General features: G+C 36.6%; 1 protein-coding gene across 4 annotated transcripts in view; it reads left to right on the forward strand.

Annotated features, from left to right (window-relative positions):
* The window catches only part of hiw (MYC binding protein highwire), a 1043263-nt gene that overhangs the window by 148467 nt on the left and 882319 nt on the right, over positions 1–12477 (forward strand). For all 4 annotated transcript variants that reach the window (XM_090372846.1, XM_090372865.1, XM_090372875.1 and 1 more), the window contains exon 10: positions 8208–8278. In XM_090372846.1, coding sequence (XP_090228972.1) covers positions 8208–8278 — 71 coding nt within the window. The remainder of the gene's footprint in view (positions 1–8207; positions 8279–12477) is intronic.

Below are 12477 nucleotides of genomic sequence, written 5' to 3' on the forward strand. Positions count from 1 at the left end.
GAAATCTGGGCCAACTTCCAAACTGAGCTGTCAAGGAATTAAAGGTGGTTCAGGATTAGAAATATTTAGGAGTTATGATACAAGTAGACACAAAGTTTTCCCTTGCAGTGTAAACAAGTGGCCAGGATGAGCTGTTGATGTGCTAGTAATGATCTGTAGGACTTTTGCTAGCAGGGAGAAGGATGTTATTATTCCTGTTTATAAAACAATGGTCAGACCACATTTGGAATATTGTATTCAGGTCTTGGAGGCCTCACTTAAAAAAAAGATAAAAAAAAAAAAAAAAAAGACAACTCCAGGAGAGGGTCAAAAGATTACAGTTAGATTAGTTAGGAATGCTAAGAGTTTGTCTTATGAGAATCGCTTTAGGAGTCGCCTGATCAAGGTGCTTAAGGTTGCCAACCCATTTCTTTAGCGAGTTTTCAGGCAGTATTATATCACCTGGAGTGAGTTTTTCCCGAGGAATTTGTAAAAATTAAAAACTGTATACATAAAAATACTTTTAAATCTTAATTTTTTACTATTTTGATGCTGCAACTGAACATTAGAGCATAATTATTCAAAAATAAAATGAAATTTTATTTAAAAATGTAAAAAATTGCTAAAACAAAAAAATCAAAACCCACTTTTACTTATTTTATTTTTTTTTTTCAGTGCAGTAATATCTTCTGCATTTGTATATGCATTATATGACTTTTGTCATCAACATCTGGGTCTGAATTCCAGAGAATTTCTTCAGTTTTAGCCTTGTTTAGCCCAGATTGGTCCTGGGTGTCAAGTTTTTCTGTGATGAAACAATTCTTGTGCTTAAAGAGCATTTTTCTCTCCTGCAACTTAATTTTCCTTGTTTTCTCAATTACATATTAAATTTTTCTGTTAAGTAGCTATATTTTTTAAAAGCACTAAGAACAGATCCCAGAAGAAGGAGCATCTTTTCTTTAATGTTTTTGTTAGTCTTATTAAGTGTACTAGCTTATGCACTTGACCACCAAGTGGCACTGTTCCTGCCTCCTCTTGGCAGGATTGGTAACCTAGATGGTAAAGATAAACCCTCAGGGCCAAAAGGAGTCACATGAACTCAAAAAATTTTCCGCCTTCAGAGCATTCAAGCTCCAGACCTGAACGTCTGACAGTCATGACTCTTATCAACCTAAAAGCCTTAAATGGAAACACAGTACCACAAAATACCATCCTTTTTGGTGATACACTCTTTATTCACCCAGCCTGTGGGCAAGCTATTATCTTTCATGATCCAAAAATACTTGTAATCTGTTGTTAGATCACCTAAAATGGTGAAACAGCCACCTCAAAACATTCTGAGTGGCTGTTAAATATAACATTTGGTGGGCTTCCAGTATCCATTACTCCGCACAATAGCTTAAATTCATGTAAAGGTGTCATTACAGAGTGGGACCTACTTACAGTCTCTGAAGAGGAATTAGTTCAAGAACTAAGCTATCAAAAGTAATCAATGTTAAATGAAAATATGACTAAAAAAGATGATAATCTCATTACAACTAGATCCATGATTTTAACATTCAGCACTATAGCCTTCCCATCCACAATTAAAGCTGGCTATTTAAATTTTTAAATTTGACCTTACATTCTGAATCCCATTCGTTATTTCAAATGCCAAAATATGGTCATTCTCAGCGGGCATGTTAAGGTGATGCCATTTGTCCCATCTGAGGATAGCATACTCAAACAGATTGCTCAGCCACAACTCATGTTTGCCAAAACTCTAAAGGAAGTCACTCAGCCTTTTCCAAAGCATGCAGATTATGAATTACCAGAAAGAAAATACAAAATAGAAAACCTAGTCACATTTCCTGAGGCACATTGAACATGCATAGTCGTTCCTATGCTGCTCACATTCAAACTTTCTACTGAAGCTCAAATGGATGTATCAGTACTGCCTAAAGCCTCTCTAACTAACTGGGTCAGATCTACACTCTCAACCTCCAAGAAAGATATGCTTCGAATGAAAACTAGTGAAGCTATGAATATCCCAATCAGCTAAGTGATACTCCTCTGGTCTCATATGATATAGAAAAACAAAAACTGATAAAAGCTCAAAAAAAAAAAAAAAAAAAATTTAACATCCTACCACAGTATAGAAGGGGATGAGCATTTACATAATGAGGAACCCATTTTAGAAGTCTACATGAATGACACTATGGATTCTGGATGCCATATTTTCGCAAAGAAAGACAGAAATGCTCTATTCACAAAAAAACAGTCAGACCAATTTTCCCCAATAAACCTAAATAATGTCCAGCATCATTCAGTGGAACTGCAGAGGAATAAGCATCAATTCTGATTATTTGTTCAGGTCAATTTAATAGGTATATTTCTTATCACTGCAAGTTTTGCCAAAATTTTTAAATTATACCATATATAGAAGAGACAGGAGCTCAGAGTCTCCCACCCTTGGAGGAATTTGTTTTGTTTGTTATTTAGTTTTTAGGAGCATTAGCAACTAAGGCCATATTGCTCTAGGGATATGCAGTGGTCATTCCCTGACCTTTCCGTATTTGGTGGTCACGGGCTCGAACCCCGGTCTAATCAAGAAGCGTGTGTGCTACGCACTGCCACTCCTGCTCATCTGGCTATGGAGGCGCCCTTTGGAGGAGTAGCTGTTCTTGTTAAATCAGATATACTCTCCAGGCATATTCAACTGCTAGGCAACTCATATTGCAATTGATATATCAGTCATCCTAGTTTCCATTTATATTCCACCATTTCAATCATTTCCCACTTCAGAATTTGACAATCTTATTATGCAACTCCCACCTCCAATCTGTCATTTTGGTGACTTCAATGGCCACCATCCATTATGGGGATTGTTAGTAGGGGACACGAGATAAATTGACTAACTCTATTAAACTCTGGATCTTCACTGTAGTCACCTTCTACAAGTTCTACCTTTGCAACAGATGTATCATCAATGTGCTCACCATCATTTTTTCAAAGTGCGACACGATCAGTGATAAACGATCCCCTACACAGTGATCGCTTTCCAATCATTTGCTCATTACAAACACGGGTAACTCCATCTCTTGAGCAATGATCCACATGGAAGTTTAACAAGGCAAACTGGGATAGCTTCTCCATCCAAATCCATTTAGACAAAGTTTATGTTCAACAACAACCCACTGATGACGTAACTATTCTACATTACTAATTAACTGCAGCTAAAGCTTCCATTTCAAAAACATGACCTCACAGTTGTACACAATGAAACCACTAGTGGAATACAGATTGCTCTAATGCCAAATGGGAGAAAACAGTGTTTGGGATAACTTCAGCAAGTGTCCTGCCACTAGTAATTTAATTGAATATAAAAGATTTTAAAGCCAAAGCAAGACAAAGTAGGCAGAAGGTTTAATGTGACTCCTGGATCGCATTTGCATTAACTATCACCAAAGATACTGACTCATGATTCGTCTGGAGAAGAATGCAAGCACTAAATAGAAAATTCTTCTCTTATCTCTCTCTCTCCCCCCTCTCTCCCCCCCTCTCTAGTACTTTGCTAGAACAGAAAAGTTAACTTCTCCACACATCTTTTGCTTCTGTACAATCAACCCTTTATGTTAACGGAACTTAAGAAATCTTTAAATAAATTTTCAAATAGTGCTGCTGGCTCGGAAGGCATTCATTACATAATGCTGAAACACTTACTTAAAGAAGACTAGTGTACTCTACTGATTTTGTGTAATTGGACCTTCATTAAAAATGTTATCCTCTTTCTTGGCACCATTCATTCATTCTTGTCCTACCAAAACCAGGCTGATATCCTTGCTTGGTTCAAAATTATAAGCTAATATCTCTTATAAGCTGTAAGGGAAAAATTTTTGAAAGAATGGTTCACACAAGGCTTGTACAGATCCTAGAATCAGAGAATCTTATAACAGATAATCAGTGTGGCTTTTGCAAGAACAGATCTATTTTGGACACACTGATCAAAACTGAATCCCATATTTGCAATGCATCATGAAACAACGTCTAGTCATGGTCAACTTAGATATTAAAAAGGCATTTGATATTACCTGGCATTATGGTATTATTATGGACATTTACCATCTAAGGCTAAGGGATCATCTCCCTAAAATAATTCAGAATTTCCTACACCTGTACTGTTTTCAAGTCTGCTATCAAAGCATACCACCTACATCTCATATTCAGGAGGAATGCATGCCAAAGGATCTATACAGTCGGTCCTCGTATAACACGTGTTTACATTACACGAATTCGATCATACACGATTTATAAATAGGGGAACGATATCTTATATAAGACGAACCGAATTCGCTTATGCACAATTCGCCTTCGTGTTTACAAGAAATGGCAGTCGAACGCGGAATCACCCCAACTGAACGCAATACGATAGGAATGAAGAAGATTCTGAAAATGTATTTATGTGTTTTATATCAGTGAAGGGGAAACACATTTCACCATAATAACGTAAAAACCAACACAATTCCAGCTATCGATAATTTGCAATTGCAATTAGATCGAGTTTACGACCAGTTTATAACAGATTCCACTAGCAGAAACGCAACTGGAAATTGTTTTTATTGTTTTATGGTAGTAACCCCCAGAAATGTGCTTTAGTAAAATGTGAGGTGTTAATAGTGTATCTCGGCCTTTACGGTGTTGTTTATTCAGTTGCTACACGCGCGCGCAGCTTTGTTTATGTGTATTAAGGGTGCCTCCTCGTTTTGTAATTGTGCTTTAAAAATGAGTAAAATACTTAAAAGGTGTGAAAAGGAAGCGTCCTGGCGAAGACACTGCAGATTCAGAGAGGAAAAAAAAAAAGCAATATCGATAAACAGAGGCGGACTGGGTCAAAAATTCTTACCCGGGAAAATTTATAGTGACCTCATACTACAGTTTATGGCCAAAATCACACCGGCCTCCGGCCCACCGGGGTTTCCCCGGTAAAGCTTATGGCCAGTCCGCCTCTGTCGATAGAGAAAAAAATATGAAATTGTGAAACGCTTTGAGCGAAATGAAAGACCATGTGATATTGCACTTGCTACAGACCTAAATGAGGCAACGCGGAAAATTACAAAGAATGCGGAGAAATAAAAACAACTTTCGTAGCAGGAACAACTCAAAGTGTAATTAAAATCCATTAGATTAAGACACAAGAATTGGAAGAGATGGAACGGCTGTCTTTTCTATCTGTTTTTCGATTTTCTATCTGTTTGGATAGAAAATCAAACAAAAATCAAGTTTGCTTACGATAGAAGCAAAAGCATTAGCAATATTTTATTACGTAATAGTCGTCATAAAATATGTAAGTATTTTATTACGACTATTTTATTTAATATAATAAATTTTTTACGAATAAAATACATATTTTATTCGTAAAAATACTTTAGTATTAAAAATACTAAAAATACTTTATTATAATATAATAAATAATAAAAAAATAAATATTATTTATTATATTATAATAAAAAATATTATATTATTTTTTATTATGTATTTTAATCGTTATAAAATACGTAAGTATTTTATAATGATTAAAATTACCCGATTATTTATTGTGTTTGGTAATGTTTTGGTTCCAAATGTGTGTTCAATCTTGGGTGGTTGGCACCTAACCCCACTTTTCCCATAGGGCCTGTTGTTTATATTGCATGATTTTGCATTGCACGAGGGTTTCTAGGAACACAACTATTGTGCTATACGAGGACAGACTGTACTCACTGCAACCTTATTCACAATATGAGTCAACAACATGGCACAAGACATCCCTAAAATTGTTGAAGCTTGCATGTATATGCAAGCCCTAACAGTTTTAGGGATATTGAAGATTGCACGTCTATGGATGACCTCAGCATTTCCTCGCAGTTGCAAAGCATGAGTGCTATTGAACAGCAACTGCAGCTTGCCATGACTAATTGAATCGTGGACCTCAAGCAATAGATATTGACTATCACAAAAGAAATCTATTACCACTCACTTTTGCAAGTGACATGCTCTCCACCCCAGTGCTGGACTGCAGTTAAACAATAGTCTGATACCACTAGCTACAACCATCAGATTTCAGGGTTTGATATTAGAAGCAAGCTAAATTTCAAACACTTATCACTCCTCTACAAACTACTTGTCTAAAACAGTTGAACATACTTTGGTCAGTCTCGTCCATGTCATGGGGAACTGATCACTATACTTATTATTATTGGCGCCTCCGTAGCCAGGAGGGCAGGAGCAGCAGTGCGTGCACACGCTTCTTGATTAGACCGGGATTCAAGCCCGTAACCACCAAATACAGAGGATGCGGAAAGGTCAGTGGAATGACCACCGCATATCTCCGGAGCAATATGGCCTTAGTTGCTAATGCTCCTAAAAAAAAAAAAAAACAAATAACAAATAACTATACTTATTAACTGAGATACCTACTCGTACACCTTTACAGATCTCTAATCCATTCATGCTTCGATTATAGTTCTTGGTATATGACTCTGCTAGGAGAAGCACATCCAGCACAGTGCTCTGAGGACTGCCCTGGGAGCTTTCAAGACTTCTCTGATTGCAAGCCTTTATGTCGAAGCACAGGTCTCCATTACACCTTTATAGAAAAACATTGCTGTCTCTTTGAGACAGCAATGTTTGAGACTCAATCTCAGCAATGCTGCTGAGATTGAGAGTTTCCCATTGCACCCTAGTTAGGAGTTCTTGTTCCTTCTATGATAGTAAACCACATGAAAACAGACCTGCCACACTTGCTGAAACTTGGAATGTCAATATAAGTAACATTTTTCAGGACACATATCTTCCTGTACCACCCTGGTTGTATGCTCCCACCTCTCAATGATGACCACTTTCATCAGTGGAGGATGAATGTTATATCTTCCTGCAATATCAAACAGTTGCATGTAGCTTTTGCTACTCTCAATTACAAATAATAAAATAACAAATAATTACAAAATATATCCATTAGTATATATTTTGCCTGTAAAATATATACTAATGGATTGAAAACTGACAGTACAGTAGGTGCTCTGGCAGTTTTTTCCCCTTCATTTGCAGTTACAGCTTCACTACCAGTTGCATACAGTATTTTCACTGCTGAGCTATATCCCATAAAGTTAGAACTTGACCAGATTGTTGACTTTTCCATTTCACGTGCCCTGATCTATACCGACTCTCTCAGTGCAGTCTCTGCCATAAGGAAGAATTTATCTTTCTTTCATCCTGAAAAACATTCACCACCAGTTATTCTCCTGCAGTGAGTCCAATCAGTCATATTTTGCTGGATCCTGGAACATTCTGGAATTCTGGGAAATGAGAGTGCTGATCTTGCTGCTTACAAACCTCTTCCTGCATTCTCACAACATCTTCAGGCTCCTTATACAAATTACAAATCTATCATTCACAAGGCATGTTATGACAACTGGTCACGGATCTGGGAAAGTAATACCAACAACAAACTTTTACATATAAAACAAGATCCAAAACTGTAGCTGTCTAGAATTAGATGAAACAGATGAGAGGAAGCGATATTTGCAAGACTGAGAATTGGACTGCTCATCTTGCACATCTCTTTTTAATTCAACAGCTGCATGATCTATTTTAAATAAACTGTGAACAGACACAATTTGGCTTCAGTAGCCCTTTTGTCATTAAACTCCATAAGTCCACATTGCCTTAAATCTTGCTGAATGGCTGTGCCCTCCTAAATCAATTTTTTAAACCAATATAAATGTATAAACAGCTACTATTACTTTTAAACACATTACTTTTAAACTATTAATGTAAAGTTTCAAGGCAATCTCTGCATATACAGATGTAATTTGTATAGTGTTTGAAACAATGATATATATGTATATATACAATCATACAAAAACAAAATACATTGATACTCCTTTGATTCCTCACATGCAAAAACATGTACATATATAGTATATATGTGTGTATGTGCATACTTGGAAAAGCGTTAAAGGAATAAGCAAAATGAATGGGATGGAGATGTACTCACTTTGGCAGGTTAAGCTTGGAAAAGGGGCATAAGTATATAATTTTCTGAAGTGACAGGAGGCTAGATCTTGTATAATTCACCTTTTGGCTGATTATTGGATGGGTGGGCAAATTATGATTATTGGCCTGATTAATACCAATTGCTAATTTTTTGAGATTAGAAATTATATTTTGTCTTGAAAAATTTCTTTTCTAATTTCTTATTTTTATTTCAGTAACTGACTGGGGACCAAGTGCATGCTTTAGTGATGGTGATAGTATTGGTCTTATTACTGCTGCTAAAGATGTAAGTTTACAATTTAGAACTCTGATTTGGATTCAAGTGAAGCATACAATAATCTCTCAATTTATGAAATGTATTCTTAGGAAGTAGTTCTTAAAACAAATGTTTAGAAATTGAGAGTGTTTTCCATTACATATAATGGAAGGATGTGTACCAAAAATCTTTTTTATTTTGCCTCTTTGTTATAGTATTTTTTATTGAATACATTATGCTTTATTTGTTATATACAGTACAGTTTTTTTATAACAGTATATATAAAGTGCAGTATTATTATATTGTAAACAACTCTGTTATGTTGTTCCATGATAGATAAGATGATGCAAGTGTCAATAAGGTTTCATTCCAAGGCCCTGAATGCCAAGCAATTTCTAATGATCAGGCATATATAATAAGGTTTCATTCCAAGGGTCCAAATGCCAAGCAATTTCTAGTGATCAGGCATATGCAGTGGCAGACAAAAGAACTGCATCACCTTAAAAAAAGTAAAATTTGTAGTGAAACCTATAACGTATTGTTTGATTACAGTCATTTTGTTTGTCGCAAAAGGTATTGCATCAGATAACGTTTCTGTTGCATCAGACAGTATTGCATCATCCGTTTCTATAAATACGGCGTTGGAAGGGTATACACACTCATTAGTATCTTGTTTTGCAGAGGTGTAAGCATGGCTACATATGTTCAGTTGACATCAAGAAAAAAAAATTTAGTTGTTTCTCTGTCCCTGGAAGGGCTTTCTGCATGCTATTGCTGATAAAATAGGCTGCCACCAGTCAACAGTATCCCGGGTGCTGAATTAAAGCTTGAAACTGGGGATATGAAGAGAAGACCTGGATCAGGCCATAAGAGAGTGACTACGCCTTCCCAAGATTGATATTTGAAATGGCTATGCCTTCGTAATTGCCATACTAGTGCCCCAATCTAAAACTGGACTTTGAGATGGCCTCTGGTGTTGAAACAAGTGCATGAACTATCCAAAGACTGCTTTCGGAATGTGGTCTGCATGCCTATTGTCCGAGGAAGAAGCCTTTGTTGATCCAACAAATGAGGAAGAGGTGACTTGCTTGGGCTAAAACGCATGTTTCATGGACAAAAGAGCAATGGAACACTATCTTTTCTGACTAATCGAAATTCAACCTGCGTGGCTCGGATGGGAAGCGATATGTCAGAAGACGAAAATCGGAGGCATACCATTCTGACTGTATAACACTGACTGTAAAGTTCCCCCACAGGTCAGATGGTCTGGGGATATATAAGCAAAGGGGTGGGGTGAATTAAGTTTATTAATGGAACAGTGAATGCAGAAACTTACACTGCTATCTTGGAGGAGTGCCTGAAACCTGTTATTAGGGATCACCGCACAGATGTCCAAAACTGCATTTTTCAACAGGACTCAGCATCTTGCCACACCGCAAAATTGGTAAGTTTTATGCTATTTAGATTTAATGATGAATTTGTCTTCTTGTCTCAAGGCTTAAAACATACTTACACCAATGTTTTCCCTCATTTTTCTCCCTTAAGGTGCAGTTATACCTCAGAAATGCTAGCATTACAGTGTTCGACTTGCCCGGCAACGGTGCATATTTGAACTCTATTGAAAATTGCTGGTACATAATGTCATCTAAAATTGTTCAGAAGAAGCCAACAAGTAAAATTCAGCTGCAGGGAAGCATTGTAAGGGTGTGGTGCCACGAAATTGGGCAACCGTATATCCAGAAGTTGATTAACTCTATGCCAGATCGTTGCAATACATAATGCTATTAAGTTAACTTGTCATTTCAGTGTGTACACGTAAATGCAATTAGATAGTATGAACCAGAGCTGTAATGCTCAATACGTTCTATGTTGATATCAATATTTGTAAAATAATAAGAGAAGTTTACTTCAGTATAGTACGTAGAACACTTCTGTATGATACTCTCCAGAAATTAAAATGAAAAAATCGAAAAACTTATATTAGAGTAACAAATAATTTTAAAAATAATTAAAAATCAATTTAATGCAATTAAAAACAAGAAAATTAATTAAAAGAATTTAACGAAAAAGGAAGGAAAATCGTTTTGCAATTTTTTTCGTTAAATTCTTTTAATTAATTTTCCAATTTTTAATTATTTTTTAAATTATTTGTTATACCCCATTTATTATAATTTTGAAGAAAATATAAATAATATTTTGAAGAAAATAAATAAAGATACCCCATATATTATGATTTTGAAGAAAATGTATGAGAATGCTACCTCCTTTATCAGACTAGACAAAGACAGTAATAAATTTAAAATTAAGAAAGGAGTTCGACAAGGAGACATAATATCTCCGAAGCTGTTTACTGCTGCCCTTGAGGAAGCTTTCAGAAGATTAGACTGGTCGCAGAAAGGAGTCAATGTGAAAGGAGAGTAACTAAACCATTTACGATTTGCAGATAACATTGTGGTCCTAAGCCACGATCCCAAAGAATTAGAGGAAAATCTTAATCAGTTATGCAGAGTGAGTAAGGATTTTGGACTAAAGATGAATATGGCTAAAACAAAAGTAAAGATGAACAAGTATGCCACAGAAAGGGATATAATGATTGAAGGAGCTGTAATTGAAAAGGTGGAGTCATATACTTATTTGGGACAAGTCATTAGCTGCAATAATGATAAATGGATGGAAGTCAAGAGAAGAATAAATTTTGGATGGATAGCATTCAGGAAATATAGTCACATACTGAGGAGCAATATCCCAATTTGTCTGAAACGTAAAATAATGAACCAATGTATACTCCCCACTATGACTTATGGAAGTGAAACTTGGGTACTCACGAAAAGAATGGAAGAGAAGCTGAGAACTAAACAGCAAAGAATGGAACGAATTATATTGGGAATCAGACTGTTAGATAAGAAGAGAAACAGATGGATTAGGCAGCAAACTCAAGTAAAGGACATTCTTATCAAAACTAAAGAACTAAAATGGTCTTGGGCAGGACACATTAGCTTGAAGACATGACAGATGGACTAAGAAAATAACAGAATGGTATCCAAGAGGAACTAAGAGAAAACCTGGAAGACAACAACGGAGATGGACAGATGAAATTCATGAGTTTGTGGGTAGTAAATGGATGGCCATTGCACAAAACAGAAGGAACTGGAAAGTTGCTGGAGAGGCCTTCATCCTGCAGTGGATTGAAAATGGCTGATGATGATGATGATGAATGTAAGTTTTTCGATTTTTTTTGTTTTAATTTCTGGAGAGTATCATATGGAAGTGTTCTACATACTGTATTGAGGTAAACTTTCCTTATTATTTTACGTAAATACGATAAAATGTATGTTTGGTTGTCATGATTGCCATTTGCATGCTTTCTCATATTTCCATTAATTGCACATTTTACCCTTTGGAAAGATATTTATGGCAATTAGGTATATCTGGTGGAGTCTTTTTATTGGATTTCATTCACAGAGATATACAGGGTGTCTCAAAAATACACGGAAAACTTCAGGAATGAGTTCCTCATATGTAGACAATAAAAATATTTTATATCAACATAGTTCCGGAAATGCTTGGTTCCCGAGTTATTAACCGGAATGTCTTATCTCCTGCAGGTAAGCGGATACACACTTTATGTACAGTTTGGAGGGCAGCAATGCTCTGGAGGTTCATCATTTGTACCACGAAAGGTTCCCAGAACGAAGATGTCCAGACAGGAAAACGTTAAAGGTATCCATTGCCGCCTTTGTGAACATGGAACCTTTACACCTCGTGCTGCCGACAGAGGACGACCAAGATCTACGACTCCTGAAGTAGAGGGGCAGACCAACTGCCTGGCCTCCACGCTCACTGATTTAAACCTACTAGATTCCTTCTTGTGGGGCCATAGGCGCCTCCGTAGCCAGGTGGTAAGGAGCAGCAGTGCGTAGCATACGCTTCTTGATTAGACCGGGGTTCGAGCCCGTCACCACCAAATATGGAGGATGCAGAAAGGTCAGGGAATGACCACTGCATATCCCTGAGCAATATGGCCATAGTTGCTAATGCTCCTAAAAACAAAACAAAACAAAACAACAACAACAATTGAGTGGGCCATTTAAAGTCATTGGTGTGTTTGACTCCGGTAGCTGATGTGGAAACTCTCAGAAATCGAATTGTGCCAGGTTGTGAGACAATACGAAACATGCCAGGAATTTGGCGTCGTCTTCATAAGTCCATGAGATGTCGATATGAGGCCT

This window comes from Mastigoproctus giganteus, chromosome 1 (assembly GCF_048544385.1).
Source record: "Mastigoproctus giganteus isolate SK-2022 chromosome 1, ASM4854438v1, whole genome shotgun sequence".
Taxonomy (NCBI): domain Eukaryota; kingdom Metazoa; phylum Arthropoda; class Arachnida; order Uropygi; family Thelyphonidae; genus Mastigoproctus; species Mastigoproctus giganteus.